Source organism: Haliotis asinina, chromosome 4, assembly GCF_037392515.1.
Source record: "Haliotis asinina isolate JCU_RB_2024 chromosome 4, JCU_Hal_asi_v2, whole genome shotgun sequence".
NCBI classification, from domain to species: domain Eukaryota; kingdom Metazoa; phylum Mollusca; class Gastropoda; order Lepetellida; family Haliotidae; genus Haliotis; species Haliotis asinina.
In genome coordinates this window covers 53,001,857-53,020,602 of record NC_090283.1, presented here as the reverse complement: position 1 = coordinate 53,020,602, position 18,746 = coordinate 53,001,857, and the positions used below count along the sequence as shown (strand labels likewise).

Here is an 18,746-nt window from a genome sequence, read left to right as displayed (position 1 = left end):
ACCTTACTTCCACTCGATGTGCAAAAGATCAGAATTCAACACGTTTTAGACAAAACATAAAATGAATGGCTTTACCATTGAAATAGTGTCCCGAATGTATCAACGATTAGACGGTTTTACTACATACTGGTATCATAATGTGAGCAACACGCGCGCATGTCGGGCATCAGTTTAGCGTAAATGAAAATTTCACAACACCTGAATATTCATTGAACATTCATTTAGGATATAAACTTTTCTTCTCATGATTATATAATTATTCCACTTCATAAGTGTGCAATGAAAGGTACAACGAGATCGTTTTTTTTAATACGGAACTATTAGAATGTGGACGTAAGGTTTGTCCACAGGTCATCACAGTGTGGAACTGACCACACACTCACAGTCGTCGTGTCATTGTGAGGATTAAATATATTCTTTAAAGCATAAATATTTTGAGATGACCCCGACTTGAAACGCTTCACAGTACATTAATATATGTACCCAACCCGCCTGCTTTGCCGATCGCTACACTGCCGTCGCATGCAATCGATTAAATCATCATCTAAACATGACCATGGGTGATTGACCTGTCGTTCACCAGTCATGACACCTACCAGTTCTTCATTGTTATTTCTACAAGTCGATCGAAAGCCGATTTTGACCCTCAACTAAACGATCTTGACACAAATGGCGGACAATAGCAAGGAAGATAAGACCCCGATAAGACCTCAGAAAGGAGGTGTGGTCAAAGCAAGCCCTCTCATTGGTAGACATGTGCGTTGCCCAAATGGGCTTTCGATCGGTTTGTAGAAATAAGAACAAAGAACTGGTAAATTATCACCATAATTTCTTATTTGATTGTGTCAGTAAATGTTGACACTCGTCGAATTGGAGAAAAACATCATGCACGTACGGCAAATTTCCGGGTGAGATATTCCCGTACTTCAAATACTCAAAAACACCCAGAAATTGACCAACTCATGATGTTTATCGACACTGGCAACACAAAAGTAAATCAAAAGGCCCATGTGGGTTTTACTGTCAATAGTCCTTGCCATCGAGTACGGGTACAGTAGTGAAGTATCATCAGTCATGACCCTTTCAGTTAAATTTCATGACAGCATCTGGAACTGCTTATTTGTGACGTCATTCCAACTTTACGTCACAATATGATTTGAATGACGTCACCACTGCTGACGACGTAACAATACCATTGTGAAATGTATTTGTAGCTGTCAACACGTAGCGAAAATCTCTTAACTCGATCATGTTTTTCAACCAACACTACACGGTGCGTAGATCGATGTTCATGATGTTAATCACTGGGCTGTGTGTCCCAGATTCGTTTAGTTGCAGACCGCCAGCGTAAGAATGGAATATTGCTGAGTGCGCCGTAAAATTAGACTCGTTCACTCAAGGCGGTGCCATTGTTCAGGGTGAGATAATCACAAGGTGTGAAGCACAATGTCTATGCAAATAGTTTAATTCATTATTTACCTTTTCCATAATAATGTACAGAGATATGAATTCAACAAAAAACACGCCATTCATATCTGCCAGGCATAACACAATCTATATGTTTATCTATGTACAAGGAGATATTGATGTTGATATCGGTCAATTATTGCTCACGAAATCATGCATGATATTGGGTTCAATGTATACAAGTCATCCTCGTCACAATCCAACCTGATGTCGAAGGTATCCGTCTAAATATTTGGCGGTATAAAAGCTTATACGCAAAACATTCTGACGTACAAAAGAAAGTATATAATAGGTTCTTTGGAATCACATTTCAAAATCAATGTACATATTTTGCAGAAATAATGTTTTGATTGCGACTTGATTGCCATTTGTTTACTATGTCTGTTTTTTGCAAGTCACAGTCAAAATACTTTTCAGAATGATTACGATATAAAAAGACGAATTTTTTTGTGTGTATACGTCATAGGTGCCTTCTCTCATCGCTTTTCCAATCATCGACACACAATAAACAACAATGTGAACCATTGACATCGTTTAACACAATATTGAAGAAAACAATCCCTTGGTGACGCGCGCACGAAAGGATTTGGTGACGTAAGCAGGTCACATGACACTTCAGATTATCCGGGGACATCACTCGATAATTTCCTATAACTCAATGTAAGCGATTTTGAACGTATCGATGTTGTCGTCACTTAAATTATGTAATCCAAAAGATGGGCACTGGAGCACGGATTTGTTGCTGACATAACAAGAATCCTGGTCAGTTCGCCTGATGAACTAGGATCCTAATACGGTAAGAGACGCAAATCTCCATGAAAACTGCAATATGACCACAAAACAAAGCTACAATACGAAAACACATTCCTTTCAGAAGAATCTCAAAGAATGACCTGCCCTAAATGATACTACTGCGTCATCAAATATCGAAGGTTACGGATATAGCAGACAAGCCTCTTGATTCTAATGATTTTGTTAAGATTTTCAGAATCACTACACACATTACCATCGAAAAACTATTTGTTTGTTTGTTTAATCACGTGTGGGTGTATCTTTCTCTGTCCTTCAGTTTGAGTAAGGTGTTACGTGTTAGTTTTAAAGCTATGGACAGGTTCTTCATGGGATATGTATGATTGAGGTTACCTCTGATTTGTCCATTTGACATACCTTTGCGATTGTTATTTACAAAAAGCATATTGACCAACACGATGATACATGTCTTTGATACATTGATAAATTTCAAAACATACATCTTCATTATTGTATATTTTGCTGTAAAATAGATACTTTGGATACATTTCATTAATACTTACCATATAAAAGATGGTGATCGAGCATGTGACTCGAAGTTGCTGAAACACTTCAAATATATTGACATAATGCATTATTCGGCTACAGTTTTGTTCAGATGTGATGTAGAGGAAATGGGTTTCGGGTACGAACCACTTCCTCAAGGAACGCAGCAACCTGCGTGTTGCTGTGGTCGATTTATGTCGACAAAATGGCCAGACCCAGTGATGCCGCTACAACACGATTCAACTCCATGCACGTGTAATACAAACTATGACACATATAACATGGTACAAGATTTCTTGGGCGCCTGCTTTTCAGTCTCTATTTTTAAGAGTTCCAAAGATCATGGATAGTGACACGATCTTATAATTCTCTTGGTAACAAATTACAGACTTTCAGCAACCGTCCAACATCACGGCCGTCAAAATATGACGTCACAACGTCTTGTGCGGCGTAATGATCAATATCATAATTGTGCCAGGAAGCCAGGAGGAGGTTGATAGCCGACTCGTCATATCTGTGACAGTCAGCGTACTTTTTAGAACCGGGATAGAGGTAGAGGTTGCACTTCCGCTTTGACCCTGGGGGTGCCATGCAGTATTCCTCCAGGGCACACTGCACCAACCATCTGGTGAAGAAATGTTTCAGATGAGCCGAGTTGTGCATGATCATCATATTTATCTCCACGTGCTGCATTCGGAACAACTTACGGACATCTACTGCTAAGTAGTAATACATCTCGGGGTTAGTCACCACGGCGCTAGAGTAGCTCTTCAGGGTTCCGAACATTGCTGCACCGCCTTTACGTGACAATGCAAAGTGACCTCGAAGGTCAGCGCCGTTCTTAAAGAACCTCATTGGCTCCACGAAAATAAAATGTCCGAATTTGTTCAATGCGCTCTGAAACATGGAAACGGAAATTATTCAATCAGTACGCTATATTTGCGGTATAGCACTACCACAAAGGGAACGCCTCGTTTCATAAATGGGAGGTTTTCGATCGAACTAAAGGGATAAAACATGTGACAGATAGACCTCTTATTGATGACTTCGTGTTTGACGTATAATTCAAGATTCAAGATTACTAGCACAATTCAAGCCCTTTAGTCTCAAAACCCAGCCTTTCGAACACCTTCATTTAAAGCCGTTAGTCGTGTTTCACCGTGTCAGCTCAGTGTTGCTGAGGGAAGAAAACTTGAGATTTACCAATTTGGTGAGTCCAGAAAGACGGGTACGATGCTAACGGTCTTGAAAGAGAAGGTTAAATCAAAAAGTGAAATGTTTCTCTAGCATTGGCGGGTCACTTTCATTTGTGCGCGTAGCAAGTGTTTCATTGGCATTTAAAAAAATAAGTAAGACTTGACGACTCCCCGATCATCCCTTTGTCCACTATAGGAATGAGTGTCTGCAAGAACGAGAATGACTGAATCTACAACTCATTAACCAAAAAAAAATGTGTTCCTCCCTCGTCACATTTTCACTATCTTAAATAAATAAAAAGTACTACCGTCCACGTCACTTTTGAACAAAATGTGCCCGAGGAACATGTAATTTTTTGGTATGCAGCCTAACCAGGAAAAACGGATTAGAACCCACGCCAACCTACGTTTATGGGCCCCGATCCACAAAGCGTTAGTAAACCTTACCATGTCCTCTTTACGAATGGTACAGTGCCAGGAACGCTTTGGGGGTCGGGGGTCGGGGGACGGGGGTCGTCGGTCGGGGGTCGGGTGTTCATGCATCCGGAGTTGTGAGGTTCATTTAGTAATATTTCACTTCAATAAATGTACAACTTACATCCAAGATAACAGGCCTCCAGAACTTTTCATCATGTTTTTCTTGTACATGATCAGGATATAACGCCAGTAAGTTCGGCAGCAGCTCCACGCTGCATAGCTCTCTAATCTGCAGAATAGAAAAAAAATGAAATATGGTTCATAAAATCAAAACATTAAATACCAAAAATGTCCGGGTTCGTAAATATCTATCACCTCAGTCATATCTTAGCCTCTCTCTGCGAAGACTTGGTGTCTTCCTGTCCGAATGTTAACACAGGTTTCTACCTGTCTGGATGTTCACCTACCTAGGTGTTCTACATGTCCGGATGTTCACACATGTGTACTACCTGTCCGAATAGTAACACTCGGTGTCCATCTGCTCGGATGTCAACACAGGTATTTTACCTCTCTGCATGTCAACACAGGTATTCTACCTCTCAGCATGTTAACATGGGTGTTCTACCTGTCCGGTTGTTCACGCGGGGATTCTACCTGTACGGTTGTTCACACATGTGTTCTACCTGTCCGAATGGTAACACTCGGTGTCCATCTGCTCGGATGTCAACACAAGTATTTTACCTCTCTGCATGTTAACACAGGTATTCTACCTCTCAGCATGTTAACATGGGTGGTCTACCTGTCCGGTTGTTCACGCGAGGATTCTACCTGTACGGTTGTTCACTCGGGCGTTCTACCTGTCCGGTTGTTTACACAGGTGTCCTATCTGTCAGGATGCTAACACTGGCTGTCTACCTGTCCGGATCTATACACAGGTCTTCAGCCTGTAGCTTTGTTAGCACAGGTGTTCTACCTGTCCAGATGGTACTCCTAACAGTAGGTGTCTACCTGTCCGGATGTTAACACTGGGTGTCTGTCTACCTATGTCAATATGTTCTACATGACTGCATGATAACATGGGTGTTCTACCTGTCCGGATGTTAACATAGGTGTTCTACTTGTCCGGATGTTAACACAGATGTTTACGCAAGGAGCGTACCTTCTTCGGATGATAACACAGGGTGTCTACATGTAGGGTGTTAACACAGATGTTCTACCTGTTAACATGTAGTGTCTATAGGTCAGGATGTTAACACTTGGAATCTACCTGCCCGGATAATAACACATTGTGTATGTAAGTCTGGATATTAACATTGGGTGCAAGGAACGTACCTTCTTCGCATGTTAACACAGAGTGTCTAAATGTCCGGATGTTAACACAAGGTGTCTACCTGTAGGGTGTTAACATAGGTGTTCTACCTGTCTGGATGTTAACACTGGGTATCTACCTGTCCGGGTGTCAACATAGGTCTTCTACCTGTCCGGATGTTAACAGAAGTGTTTTACCTGTCTGGATGTTAACACTGAATGGCATCCTGCCCTTGTGTGAACACAGGTGTGTCTACCTGTCCTAGTATTAACACAGCCATTCTACCTGCCTGTAAGTTAGACGACATTTGTTTGTTTGCTTGTTCTTTCATGCACCGTCTAAACATATTGCCGCAATGTGACGGTCTGTAATAATCGACCTATCCAGAAACTGGCCTACTGAGCATCGATCTACCCAACTGGGAACGATGTGATGTGTCAACCAAGTCAGCAAGCCCCACCCCGACGGTCACCTTTGACAACAAGCCTGAATTGCTGGAATTTATTTCTTGCTTGAAGTTGTCATGTGATGTCTACCTGTCTACGGGCCAGATGTTTGTAACAAACGTCTAGTCCGTTCGCTCGACCTACAAGGAATGGTTGCCCGTTCACTAGTAAACTAGACAGACGCAGGGCAGACGCTAGTCAGACGGTATCAATGAATGTCTTCCTATCTACTAGTCTACTAGTAAGACGTCTACCCGTCTACTAATCAGACATTAACTGTTGACGTGAACCCGTCTACTAGTCACTGTGTAACAGGGAGCGTCTACCTGTCTATTAGTCCGTTTGTAACAGGGAGCTGGTACCTGTCTACTAGACTACTATTCAGTTGTTAACAGGGAGCGTCTACCTGTCTACTAGACTACTAATCAGTTGTTAACACGGAGCGTCTACCTGTCTACTAGACTACTAATCAGTTGTTAACACGGAGCGTCTACCTGTCTACTAGACTACTAATCAGTTGTTAACACGGAGCGTCTAGCTGTCTACTAGACTACTAATCAGTTGTTAACAGGAAGCGTCTACCTGTCTACTAGACTACTAATCAGTTGTTAACAGGGAGCGTCTACCTGTCTACTAGACTACTAATCAGTTGTTAACAGGGAGCGTCTACCTGTCTACTAGACTACTAATCAGTTGTTAACAGGAAGCGTCTACCTGTCTACTAGACTACTAATCAGTTGTTAACAGGGAGCGTCTACCTGTCTACTAGACTACTAATCAGTTGTTAACACGGAGCGTCTACCTGTCTACTAGACTACTAATCAGTTGTTAACACGGAGCGTCTACCTGTCTACTAGACTACTAATCAGTTGTTAACAGGAAGCGTCTACCTGTCTACTAGACTACTAATCAGTTGTTAACAGGGAGCGTCTACCTGTCTACTAGACTACTAATCAGTTGTTAACACGGAGCGTCTACCTGTCTACTAGACTACTAATCAGTTGTTAACACGGAGCGTCTACCTGTCTACTAGACTACTAATCAGTTGTTAACAGGAAGCGTCTACCTGTCTACTAGACTACTAATCAGTTGTTAACACGGAGCGTCTACCTGTCTACTAGACTACTAATCAGTTGTTAACAGGGAGCGTCTACCTGTCTACTAGACTACTAATCAGTTGTTAACAGGAAGCGTCTACCTGTCTACTAGACAACTAATCAGTTGTTAACAGGAAGCGTCTACCTATATATCAGTCCAGTAGTCAGCTGTTAACAGCGTCTACCTGACTGCTATGGTCTACTGGCCAGTCGTTGATAGCGACTGTTTACCCGTCTACTAGTCAAATGTTAACAATGGACGTTTAATAAATATGTATGGACTCTGAAAATAAACAGATATCAATATTTGCAGAAGTGCACCCAGTATTTTCACGGACGGTGCACTGGCTGAATTATTTAAACAAAGTGTGTTGAATTGCCTCCAATCCTAGACAGGGAGCACATGGAGTACGGTCAAACGTGAGTGAGTGAGTGAGTGAGTGAGTGAGTGAGTGAGTGAGTGAGTGAGTGAGTGAGTGAGTGAGTGAGTGAGTGAGTGAGTGAGTGAGTGTGTGAGTGAGTGAGTGAGTGAGTGAGTGAGTGAGATGGGTTTCAGCAATTTTCAAAGAATACCATTTGAAGGGATTCCAAAAATATGCTTCACACATTGCACCCGTGTGGGGATTCGAACCAGTGGTTTCAGCTTGACAAGCGAGCACTCTAACCAATGCCCCGAGTGCGACCATTTCGCATTTTTCACATTTTAAGAGGATTTTATAAAACGCAAACAACAAATACATATAGTCTGTTCGCGGTGAAAACGCACCGATGAATTTCACTTTAAATAAAAGAGTAAATCAAATAAAGTGAAATTTAGGCAGCGAGTCCTCAACATTTTACATTGCCAAGTGAACATATAAATCTCAGAATTTTATTTACTTTAGGATTAAATGTCGCTATTACTGGTTTGTATAACAAAGGGATGAGCGCAGTAGTTGGGACAGTGAAACAAATGCACGTGCGGCACGTGATGGCCGTTAACTTAGACCAAACCGATTTGTTCACGATGTTTCATTCATCGGTACATTTTCACTGCCAGAGACAACACGAGTGTTGGGGACGCTGAAGCACAGCAGCACATACGGCTATACTTACAAAGGATGCTTCTTGTTGTGAGAGACCAATATCAAAGATTCCTATCTCCGCTTTAGGAAAGTTAAACTGGACGCTGTAAATGAACCTGAGCGCTCCTTGATAGGTGTCGCTGTTCGCAGCTGTCACAAACGCAAAATCGTCCTCAGATTCGTGAATATGCTTGTCCTCCGACATTGCAACTCTTGATTCGTATTTGCTGACCTTTTGAAAGAACTCCTTCCTTCGTCGCACCTTATCTGCCGCTGTCTCAAGGTCGTCGTGGTCATCTCCGAATCCCTTTTGCAGTTTTGGAATTTTGACGTTTTTGTGATCACTGAGTTTGTCGATCTGTTTGTGAACATCCGGGTCACCCTTTAAAGCAGCATCGTTGAGTTCTTTCAAAAGATCTTCTCCTTCTTCCTCCATTCCTTTCCACTTCATCTTCTTTACTTCTTCATTATTCTTACTCTCGTTATCGTCAATGATGATTTCATTGACCTTTTTCGGTTCAACTTTCCGGTCAAGGTCTTTGGCCAGTTTTGGCTCTATATCCGGAATCAGATCATCTTTGTGCTGTTTTATATCATCCTGCTTTCTTTTTTCTTGTTCTCTATTTTCTGGCGGCTCTTTTTTGTCTTCCATTATATATTTTTCGTTTCCTTTCCGTTTGTTTTCCTGTTCTTTTTGGACGTTGTTCCTATCACGTTCCTGTTCTCGTTGCTGTCGTTCATTTTGTCTATGTTGCTTCTCTTTAGCGTCGTTGTTGTCTTTGATTCGATTTATATTGTCTTGCGAATCATCTTTGACATGGCGTGCCCCGTCAGCATATTTGTGACCTTGACCTTTCACCCCCGTGTCGCTGTCCTTGAACTTATCTTTGTTGCGGGGATGACGATTGTAGTCGCTTTTGTCTTTATCCTAAAACAAATGGACATTTTCCTTAATTTATTGTATTTTCAATCCAGTGTTTGTATTTCTCCTCAGCGTTAAGGTGAGCGAGTTTAGTTTTACGCCGCACTCGGCAATATTCCAGCTATATGGCCGTCGGCGTTAAAAAAATCCATATTAATCACACTGGAAATGGCAATAGCATTTATCTTTACTACAATGCTCATGATTTAAAACATCTATGAAAACGACGAACTACAACTATCATCTGTGCCTATTTACTGATATCAAGAAGAACCCATTTACACTACATAAGTAAACAAACGGGCAAAAGAATACATACACCTGAAAATTTGATTTGACAAAAACAAAATATAAAACGTCATAATGAGTGAGAGAGTGAGTTTAGTTTTACGCCGCACTCGGCACTTTTCCAGCTATAGGGCGACGGTCTGCAAATAATCGAGTCGGGACCAGACGATCCAGTGATCAACAGCATGAGCATCGATCTGTGCATTTGGGAACCGATGACATGTGTGAACCAAGTCAGCGAGCCTGACCACCCGATCCCGTTAGTCGCCTCTTACAACAAGCATACTTGTCTTTTATTGCAACCATGGGTTGCAAAATAAACCGTTACAAATGATATGTTTTACCTTACGTAATCGAAAGCATTCGATGAGTCAGAAACTTCAGATTCAAAACACGAAAATTGTATACGTATTAAGTATATCTTTATCGAAAAATCATTTCATGTTAATCCAAATCAACCATGGGTATGTGATTTCCTTTCAGTCATCATTTAGGGAAACGTACATACAAATGGCTTAAATGAATAGTCAGTTTCATAACGTAGCTTTACATCGGTTTGAAACAGACCAGCTTCATTATCCCACGTAATATGCGAAATAGCGTCTATTAGTGTGAGTCCTTTCCTTGACACTGATAGTGTATATGCATTGTCAATTACAAAATTATTTTACTGTGACTTTCCTCCTTGTCAGTGTCACTACTGAGTGAAGCGCCATTTAAATATTTGAAGACTAGCCAGTCACCGCCTTATTGATTTCAGCAACACGAGCACGAGAAAGCTTGACTTGATCGGAAAATGGTGAACCGGATAAGGTAGACTAATGCTTAGTCTCTGAATATATAATTTTGATTGTAACAATTAAACTCATTTAAATTGAAAAGGAGCCCAAGGGAGACCAGAAATGCAGAGAAAATCTAGATTTGCCTCATTTAGAGCTTCAGAATTGCAGGGAGGGTTAGGCAAGAGGAAAACATAATGTGGTTCGGCCACTGTGAGACAGACTAGGGGGGACAGGCAGTAGGTAAAATGATATAGTTCGGGGACTGTGGAACAAACAAGAGGACCAGGCAATAGACAAAATAATGTGGGTCAGGGACTGACTAGGAGGGCTGGGCAGTAGGTAAAATAATGTGGTTCAGGGATTGTGAGACAGACTTGGAGAGCTAGTTAGTAGAGGGAAAATGTGGTTCAGGGGCTGTGAGATAGACAAGGAGGGCTAGGTAGTAGAGGAAAAATGTGATTCAGGGATTGTGAGATAGACAAGGACGGCTAGGTAGTAGAGGAAAAATGTGATTCAGGGATTGTGAGATAGACAAGGACGGCTAGGTAGTAGAGGAAAAATGTGATTCAGGGCTGTGAGATAGACAAGGAGGGCTAGGTAGTAGAGGAAAAATGTGATTCAGGGCTGTGAGATAGACAAGGAGAGCTAGGTAGTAGAGGAAAAATGTGATTCAGGGCTGTGAGATAGACAAGGAGGGCTAGGTAGTAGAGGAAAAATGTGATTCAGGGCTGTGAGATAGACAAGGAGGGCTAGGTAGTAGAGGAAAAATGTGATTCAGGGATTGTGAGATAGACAAGGACGGCTAGGTAGTAGAGGAAAAATGTGATTCAGGCCTGTGAGATAGACAAGGAGGGCTAGGTAGTAGAGGAAAAATGTGATTCAGGGCTGTGAGATAGATCAGGGATATGGAAGACGAAGTGAGTGACATCATTTGACGGGCAAAGACAGCGAAATTCGAACAGGTGTTTACTTTAAACAATATTATATGAGTTCACGTTGGCACCCTGTATGGACATTGATTCTTCTACGCATATTAATAATAAATGTTTTTCTCGGATTAGAATTGCAGGTACCCGAAACAACCATTGATGAGATGGTCAGTCTTTGTTCATTTAGGCAAACACTGACGGTCTTGAAAGTAGTTCATGGTTTTAATCACTAGTATACGATTATAGCCAGCTCAACGTCAATTAACTGGAATATTACTGTGTGGTATGATCTCACACTGATGAGAGAGAGAGAGAGAGAGAGAGAGAAAGAGAGAGAGTTTTCTGAGTAATAAAGAAGCTTTCATCGATAAATTATCTTGGTAATCTCTAACAACTTCTAAATGCCATAAAGGACATAAATATTTAGAAAGTCAAGACGAATACACATACGTCATCACCTGAGAAATCATATAATAAGACTTTCATAAAACTGTACCCACGTAGGATTTTTGTAGTTTTTTTTTCAATACATGTGATATTCACTAATTCATATCAGCTCCGTGATATCAGTAAAATGAAATACTAGTAATCATAATCATTACGTACCTGCACGAGCCATGTATAAACAATATATGCTGCCATCAATAACAAGCCATAGTGTATAACTTTAGTCAGTGTCAATTTCATTCTTGCATATATCACTTCCTGGGCGAAATTGACAACACTTCTAATTCTGTAGAGAGAACAAACAACTCTTGGTAGAAGACACTGGGTATCTTTTCCATGAAATCAACAGACTTATGTGACGTAGGATAGGAACTTGATGGCAGAAACTAGCATGCGTGGACACAATTGATTTTGTGGCAACACGTGGTCTTGAAATGAATGGTTCGTGTACATTTCGTTATTGACATGTACAGGACTGACATCAATGTCTATATCGCAAAGCTGCCACGTTCACCTACACTTTATCAAGGAAGGCGCTCCACCAAATCACAAAAACAGAAAATAAGTTGTCTGGTATGTTGGATTATTAGATGTTCAAATGCTGCTTGCACCATCTTGAGATGGGTTGGGCTGTTAATAGTTATATTGCTATGCCCTTCTGAACATAAATATTACATGACGCTTGTATAGTGAGTCGGTCTACTATCATTGTAGTAGACGTCGTCACAATATCCACACAATCAGTTCTATTTATGCTAACGGTGTATTTCGTATTCATAGAGTCGGACGTAAAAGGTGAACGTAATCCTGAAAAAAATATTTTTTCGTACAGTTATAGAACACTCCCCTTTCTTGAATTTTCTGTAAATTTCATGTTTTAAATACTATTTTGATGTTGTTGTTTTTTTAAAAAAAACCAAAACAAATGAAAAGCCCATTCATGTGAAGATAAAACATGTTTTCACTAGTTAATGATGACATAAGCATTAGGCTCCAATGTGCCACGTAAATATATTTCAGCCTATCGAAATGTTCGCTGATACAATCTAATATTGATATGTAACACCTGTTGTTATCTTTATGTTTACGATGAAATGGATACATAACACACGCAGACGGATTCATGTGTTAGACAAGCAATTAATTTCGCAATTCGTTTTTTTCTTATGGTCAGCAAAACCGTTAGTTATTTCCCTTGGCTACCCACAATTCCTCACTCACGCCATATTGGATGCTTGTGGAAACAGTACACAAACTCGCCAAGCATGAAGTTGAAGCGGTTTCTTCTGCGCTATTATCCTCCAGGTACAAAAGTTATGAATTGGGTCATGACGAGTAGGTTGTGTATGTTGACAATGCATCATAAAGTCAGTTAATCAAGCATAGTCGTTTTAATAGCGATTGTTTTCCAAGAGCATCGCGCACATGCCGGTTGGTTGATTGATAACGTAAGACGTCTGGCAAGATGATTCATTGATTGTTGCATTTTCACAGTAGACTAGTAGTGAAACGTGGGTAATTTATGTTCACAAGTACCCAAGTCACTATAAAGACTGTGTCGATTGGATCAGGTATTTCATTAATTTGATTCGTACTTCTGTCGCCATGGTAAACAGAAAATTGCGCTAAATTCGTTGCTATGGTAACGGATAGCTGTTGGTTGTAATGTTGTTATATACTAACTTGTAACGCAGGCAGTAACCAAAGGCGTCCAAAGATTAACGTATTTAATGTGTAACTATGACATTCTACGCTCTAAGTGAGAAGAAACTGACAATTAAGAAATATACATTTCACATGTTATTTTGTCTGGGGCAGCAACAGCTGCAATGAGAAACCATAAGAAAAACAGACAATCTTTTGCTGATTTGTGTAAGAAGAGGAACATTTATTTTTAATTTTGAAAAAGTTCATGAACAATTTGGGTTTAATTTAACCCCCTGGATGCCACAGGGACATATATATGTCCTTCCTCTACATCCCTCACTTTCAAGTCAAATAAAATTCTAAATATACCACACACATATATATACTATATATATACAGTTTTGAATTCTGCTAAAAATTCCCTTTTTCGTGATACCATCCACTATTATCTCAGACCAAGCTAAAGTACTTAAAATTGCTTTTCAAAATAGGCTTCATCGTAAATGTCGTCATTTTCCACCTTATCCAAAATCGTGATTCAGAGTGTTATTTACTGTATATTTTAAAATGTGAAAATCGGATAAATACTGTGAGTATTGAATCTCAAAAATAGCATATTATTGATCACTGATATCAAGTTTTCATGTAACCAGTAATGATAATTCTGAAATGTCGCCCATGAACCCAGAATCGGTAGGGATGTTTACGAAAGTACACTTACACGAACACGAAAGTATGCTTTCCGCCATATTGGTTAGTGTTTACAAAATCATGTTTCGAGAAGGTCGGTATTGAAACGCCAATTACATCACGTATATCTCATATTCAGCTGCGACAAATGCATCATTGAATTCCCCACACATCTTAGAATCAAATTACAAATGGTATTTGTCACCAATACCAACTGTCTTGATAACACGAAACGAAAGATACATGTATGAACACAAATGCTGTGCTCGAAAGACAGCGCTTGTTTGAAATGTAAACAACGAAAAATTCCGATTTTACACTGCGTAGCATTTTAGGAAAATTTCCAGCATCCAGCCGTGTAATGATTGCTTACAATGGCTCAATACGCTTAGAATATTCAGGGAAAGAGCGTCGTAGCAAGAAATAGCAAATTAAAATAGATACAATGCAATCATTTGATAATTCATAAGAAACTGTAAAACTTTTAGAGCAGCACGACTCCCAGAACGACAACGGTACTTGTTGGCATTTCTGGCTTCATCCGTCATTTACAATGTAAACGATAAAAACATATAACAATACACAGAAAGTCAGAATAATTCTGATTACTTACATCTCACATTTATGCACAAACTTAGATTCCTAATCAAGGAAAGAGTCCTCATAAAAGCCTGTGTACCCTTGTCAGTGAAGCCGCCATTTTGAAAGAAATCGGTCATCGGTGGTGATGTCACACGTCAACATTGTTGCACATATTAGGCAATTTCTTGAGGTGAAGGTCGGTTGAACAAGAGTGTACACAATGGCCATATCATTCCGATTGCACTTTCAGTATTCTGATGTATATTTTGCGTATCCATCAGATATATTTTCATGAAACTGATTTCAGTATCTTCATATATCCATGTTCAACACCATATCATATGTGGATATAAGGTATGCATTTGTATACTTTGAAAGCTTTTGATTGTTTGAATGACACTTACATGGGAAATCAACACAGTAAGTGTATTATACCACATTTTAAACCTTTACACAAGTATTGGAAGATCACACATAGCCATTATTGCAACATGTGCTTTAGTTAACTTTGATGTACAATATTCAATACGTTGGGATAAGTATTGAATTTTCATATGAACAGGTTAATAAACAGTGATTTAATTCATTAATGGCTGAGTGCAGAAATCCACCCACCCCCAACAGCAACCCATGCTGCCCATAAAAGTCAGCTATGCTTGTCGTAAGAGGCGACTAGCAGGATCGGGTGGTCAGACTCATAGACTTGGCTGACACGTCATCGGTTCCCAATTGCACACATCGATGCTCATTCTGTTGATCACTGGATTGTCTGGTACAGACTCAGTTATTTAGAGACCTCTACCATACAGCTGGAATATTGCTGAGTGTGGCGTAAAACTAAACTCACTCAAGATATGTATTCTGGTGACAGTCATGGTTTTCTCTATTCTAACACGTTGGTTGATTAAATGGAATAGTTTGACTCAGATGTCATTGGTTTATAGCAAATGTTGTGTGAAACCATGGTTACTCTTCTTCAGGTATAATACTGGAATATGAACAAGGTGGGAACCTGAAAACGAAGTCCATCGATCTCCTGGACCTCAAGCAACAGTGAGTTCCACTTTGCAGACATTTTTGGGAAGTGATACTCATGGCCATATTATGATGTGTACAGAGACCCCTGAAGGTACAGGGTAGAATAGGCCTTCGGCAACCCATGCTTGCCATAAAGGGCGACAAACATAATCGAGTGGTCAGGCTCACTGTCTTGGATGACGTGTCATCGGTTTCCAGTTACGCAGACCAGTTCTCATGCTGTTGATCACTGGATTGTCTGTTCCGGACGCGATCATTTACAGACTGCCACCATATACTGTAAATCATTAAATTTATCGCGAGCATGATATTTTTGCGAAAATTGCGAATGACTTGAGCTCGCAAAGATATCATGACATAGTTTGCTGGTAGAATGCAATGAATAATCAGCAAACAACTTGTCCTTTCTTCGCTTTATTATTCACCAGTAGATATATCTAACAATAGATCTAGACAATACATATATTAAGCAATAACAACAACTTGAGAATGACTAATTACTAGCATTACTCGTACTCACATGTCACATGTCAAACAATGGATACCTGAACAAAAGTTACATTACTGATTGCATACATGCGGAAGTACTCCACTGAATGGTGTTCAAGATTAGCGGCAATCTTTAATATGTGATTGGATTTACTTCAGATAAAATTTTCGGATGCAAGTAAGGTTTGAAACTGTCAAACTAAACTATTTTTTGAGAATAGGCAAATCACAAAAATATTGTGATGCGAAAACGTCTGTTGGTTGCCACTCGCAAAAATATCATGAAAATTTGTGATTTACAGTAGCTGGCATATTGCTGAGTGCGACGTAAAACTAAACTTGCTCACTATAATGATGTGTACAGACTCTGAATTCAAAGTTGTTTTTAGTACTTGCACCCAGTGCAAACTGGTTTATAGGTTTGGCTACACCATCAAAATTTGGTTGTACCAGAAAATAATGTCACTGCTTCCACAAAGCAACACAAATATTTGTTTAACAATTTCAAAGCAAGTCTTTGTATCAGGTACATTCAACAGATCTTGACTGTATGATGATGAATGATTGTTTCAATTTTGCATTACCTTTATTTGTAAATCTCAATGTTATGAATTCTTTGTAACTAATTTATGAGTGCACAAATATTTATCATATGTAAGTCAAGCAGAGAGAAACGTATTACTTCCAATGACTTATTTAAAACACAATTAAAACACATGATGATCCTGGAAGATTTATTGTTACCTGCACCGAGGGCAACCTGTTACTGAAGGTAACCTGCACCAACCATTTTTAATATGTACTTGTGCAGGTTGGAAATAGCGAAACTGCAGCCTGGTGTATCATGTAATTTTGAATAAGTCTCATTGTCATCACACTCACAACTTACTGCTAGTGCTAGTGTTTCGGAGTCATGTATTCGTGAGCATGTGAGTGAAACTAAGCAGCCTTAGTGTTTCCCTATTTCTCCATCAATTTGCCTTGGACAATATGTACATGTTGACTGACTCCATATTGGGATCCAAAGTGGTCCTTGATGGTTTTTGTTTTGAGATATGTGAGTGAGTGTTGCATTGTAGGAAAGATGTAGACAATCTAGCCTGTCCAAAGGACTGGCTGGTCAAATTTGTTACCAGTCTTGCTAAAATCTAGCCTGTCCTCCAAATATAAATAAAACACCTTTTCAAGACTTAAAACTGGTTTGTCTTATTTTAAGCTTTCATTTAATATGCACAAACAGAACTTGTACTGTTAAATCTCTCCTAGTGGAAACATGTGGTTACAACAGAACTAATCTTCAGACAAGTCATTAACATGTCCATCATGATCTGAAAAGTCACAGTCATAGTCAGAATCTGCATCCTTGCCACTTGTGTCATTGACAGACTAGACTTTTTTTTAACTCGTCCTGCACAAAATTCACCTGTCTCAGACGTTGGGACAGGCCATCTTTCCTGTCCTTGAGTGTTGTTTTAGGCTGATTTTTACAATATTCCAGCAGTAACATTGCAGGGACACCAGGAATAGGCTTCACACATTGTACACTTACCCATACAGGAAATTGTACCCTGGTCTTTGGCATTTCGTATGGATTATGTAAATTAACCACTAGTCCACCCCACTGCTCAAGATAGTGAAGGAAGATTGGGGAAGCTGAACAACACAGAGACTGTGTATACTATGCTATTTATGGGCTGAAATGTGACATTGAAACCCATCTCACATAATTTTCATCTTCTTGAGTTGTTTCTGGTGGTAAGACGACTATGCTTATCGTAAGAAGTGACTAATGGGATCGGGTGGTCAGGCTTGCTGACTTGGTTGACACATGTCATTGATTCCCAGTTGCGCAGGTATATACTCATGTTGTCGATCACTGGATTGTCTGGTCCCGACTCGATTATTTACAGATTGCCGCCATATAGCTGTAATATTGCTGAGTGTGGCATAAAACTAAACTCACTCATTCACTCTTGGTGGTATGTTTATAATTTTACTCTCTGTTGACAGATTCTTATATTGAGTTTATTTTTGATATACGACACTCATAGTCATGATGTGGTTGAAATACAGCCGATACGGACTTTAAATTTTAAGTCATTCACGTCATGGTAGCTATGGAATGGAGGGGTTTGGTAACCTAGTGGTAACAGAAGTGACCATGTCAAACAGGCACAATGTGTGAAGCCCATTTCTAGTGTCCCCTGCTGCGATATTCCTGGAATAGTTTGGTGAAAGTGGCATAAAATGATACTCACTCAGTCTTTTGTTTCATATTGGAGTCAGTTGTCTGATATTTGGAGGATGTTACAGGTATGGGCCCCTTGCAGACGAAAGAAGAAAATATGATCTGGCAGTTAGAGATAACATGCCAGTGTGCAAACTTAAGTGTTGGGAATCGGAAACCAAATGCATTATCGATTATCAGAGGACTTGTGAACGATCATTGATTATGATCAAAATATGTTCATTTAAGTAATCACCAAATTTATGGGGTTTCCCCTGGTGGGTGGGTGGGTTCTAATGAATATAAATATTCTGCTTATATATACAATAAATAATTATCAATTGTCTAATTGTTATGGCAATAGATGTACAATTTATTAATAGATGGGTTGCAGTCATATTTAATGTAGCGAT

The 18,746-nt window shown here is 39.8% G+C and overlaps 2 protein-coding genes across 2 annotated transcripts in view; one reads left to right on the top strand and one right to left on the bottom strand.

Moving 5' to 3' along the window:
- Window positions 1-1,447: 1,447 nt before the first annotated feature.
- Window positions 1,448-12,057, bottom strand: LOC137282579 (uncharacterized). Its single transcript, XM_067814351.1, has 4 exons — window positions 11,820-12,057; window positions 8,324-9,220; window positions 4,558-4,665; window positions 1,448-3,660 (listed from the first exon to the last, which is right to left on the bottom strand). Exons 1-4 carry the CDS (start codon window positions 11,898-11,900, stop codon window positions 3,124-3,126), a joined length of 1,623 nt encoding a protein of 540 aa, XP_067670452.1. The 5' UTR covers window positions 11,901-12,057; the 3' UTR covers window positions 1,448-3,123.
- An 824-nt stretch (window positions 12,058-12,881) lies between these two features.
- The window catches only part of LOC137282578 (dynein assembly factor with WD repeat domains 1-like), a 40,303-nt gene continuing 34,438 nt past the window's right edge, over window positions 12,882-18,746 (top strand). The window contains exons 1-2 of the mRNA XM_067814349.1: window positions 12,882-12,965; window positions 15,560-15,632. Coding sequence (XP_067670450.1) covers window positions 12,926-12,965; window positions 15,560-15,632 — 113 coding nt within the window. The 5' untranslated portion in view covers window positions 12,882-12,925. The remainder of the gene's footprint in view (window positions 12,966-15,559; window positions 15,633-18,746) is intronic.

Bases quoted from the DNA above. Each gene is read 5' to 3' on its own strand.
- LOC137282579 (XM_067814351.1), bottom strand. From the start codon at position 11,900: ATGAAATTGACACTGACTAAAGTTATACACTATGGCTTGTTATTGATG. The intron at 4,666-8,323 runs GTAAGTATAGCC...TCTATTCTGCAG, and splicing joins CACAACAAGAAGCATCCTTT to ATTAGAGAGCTATGCAGCGT. The intron at 3,661-4,557 runs GTAAGTTGTACA...TCCATGTTTCAG, and splicing joins GGAGGCCTGTTATCTTGGAT to AGCGCATTGAACAAATTCGG.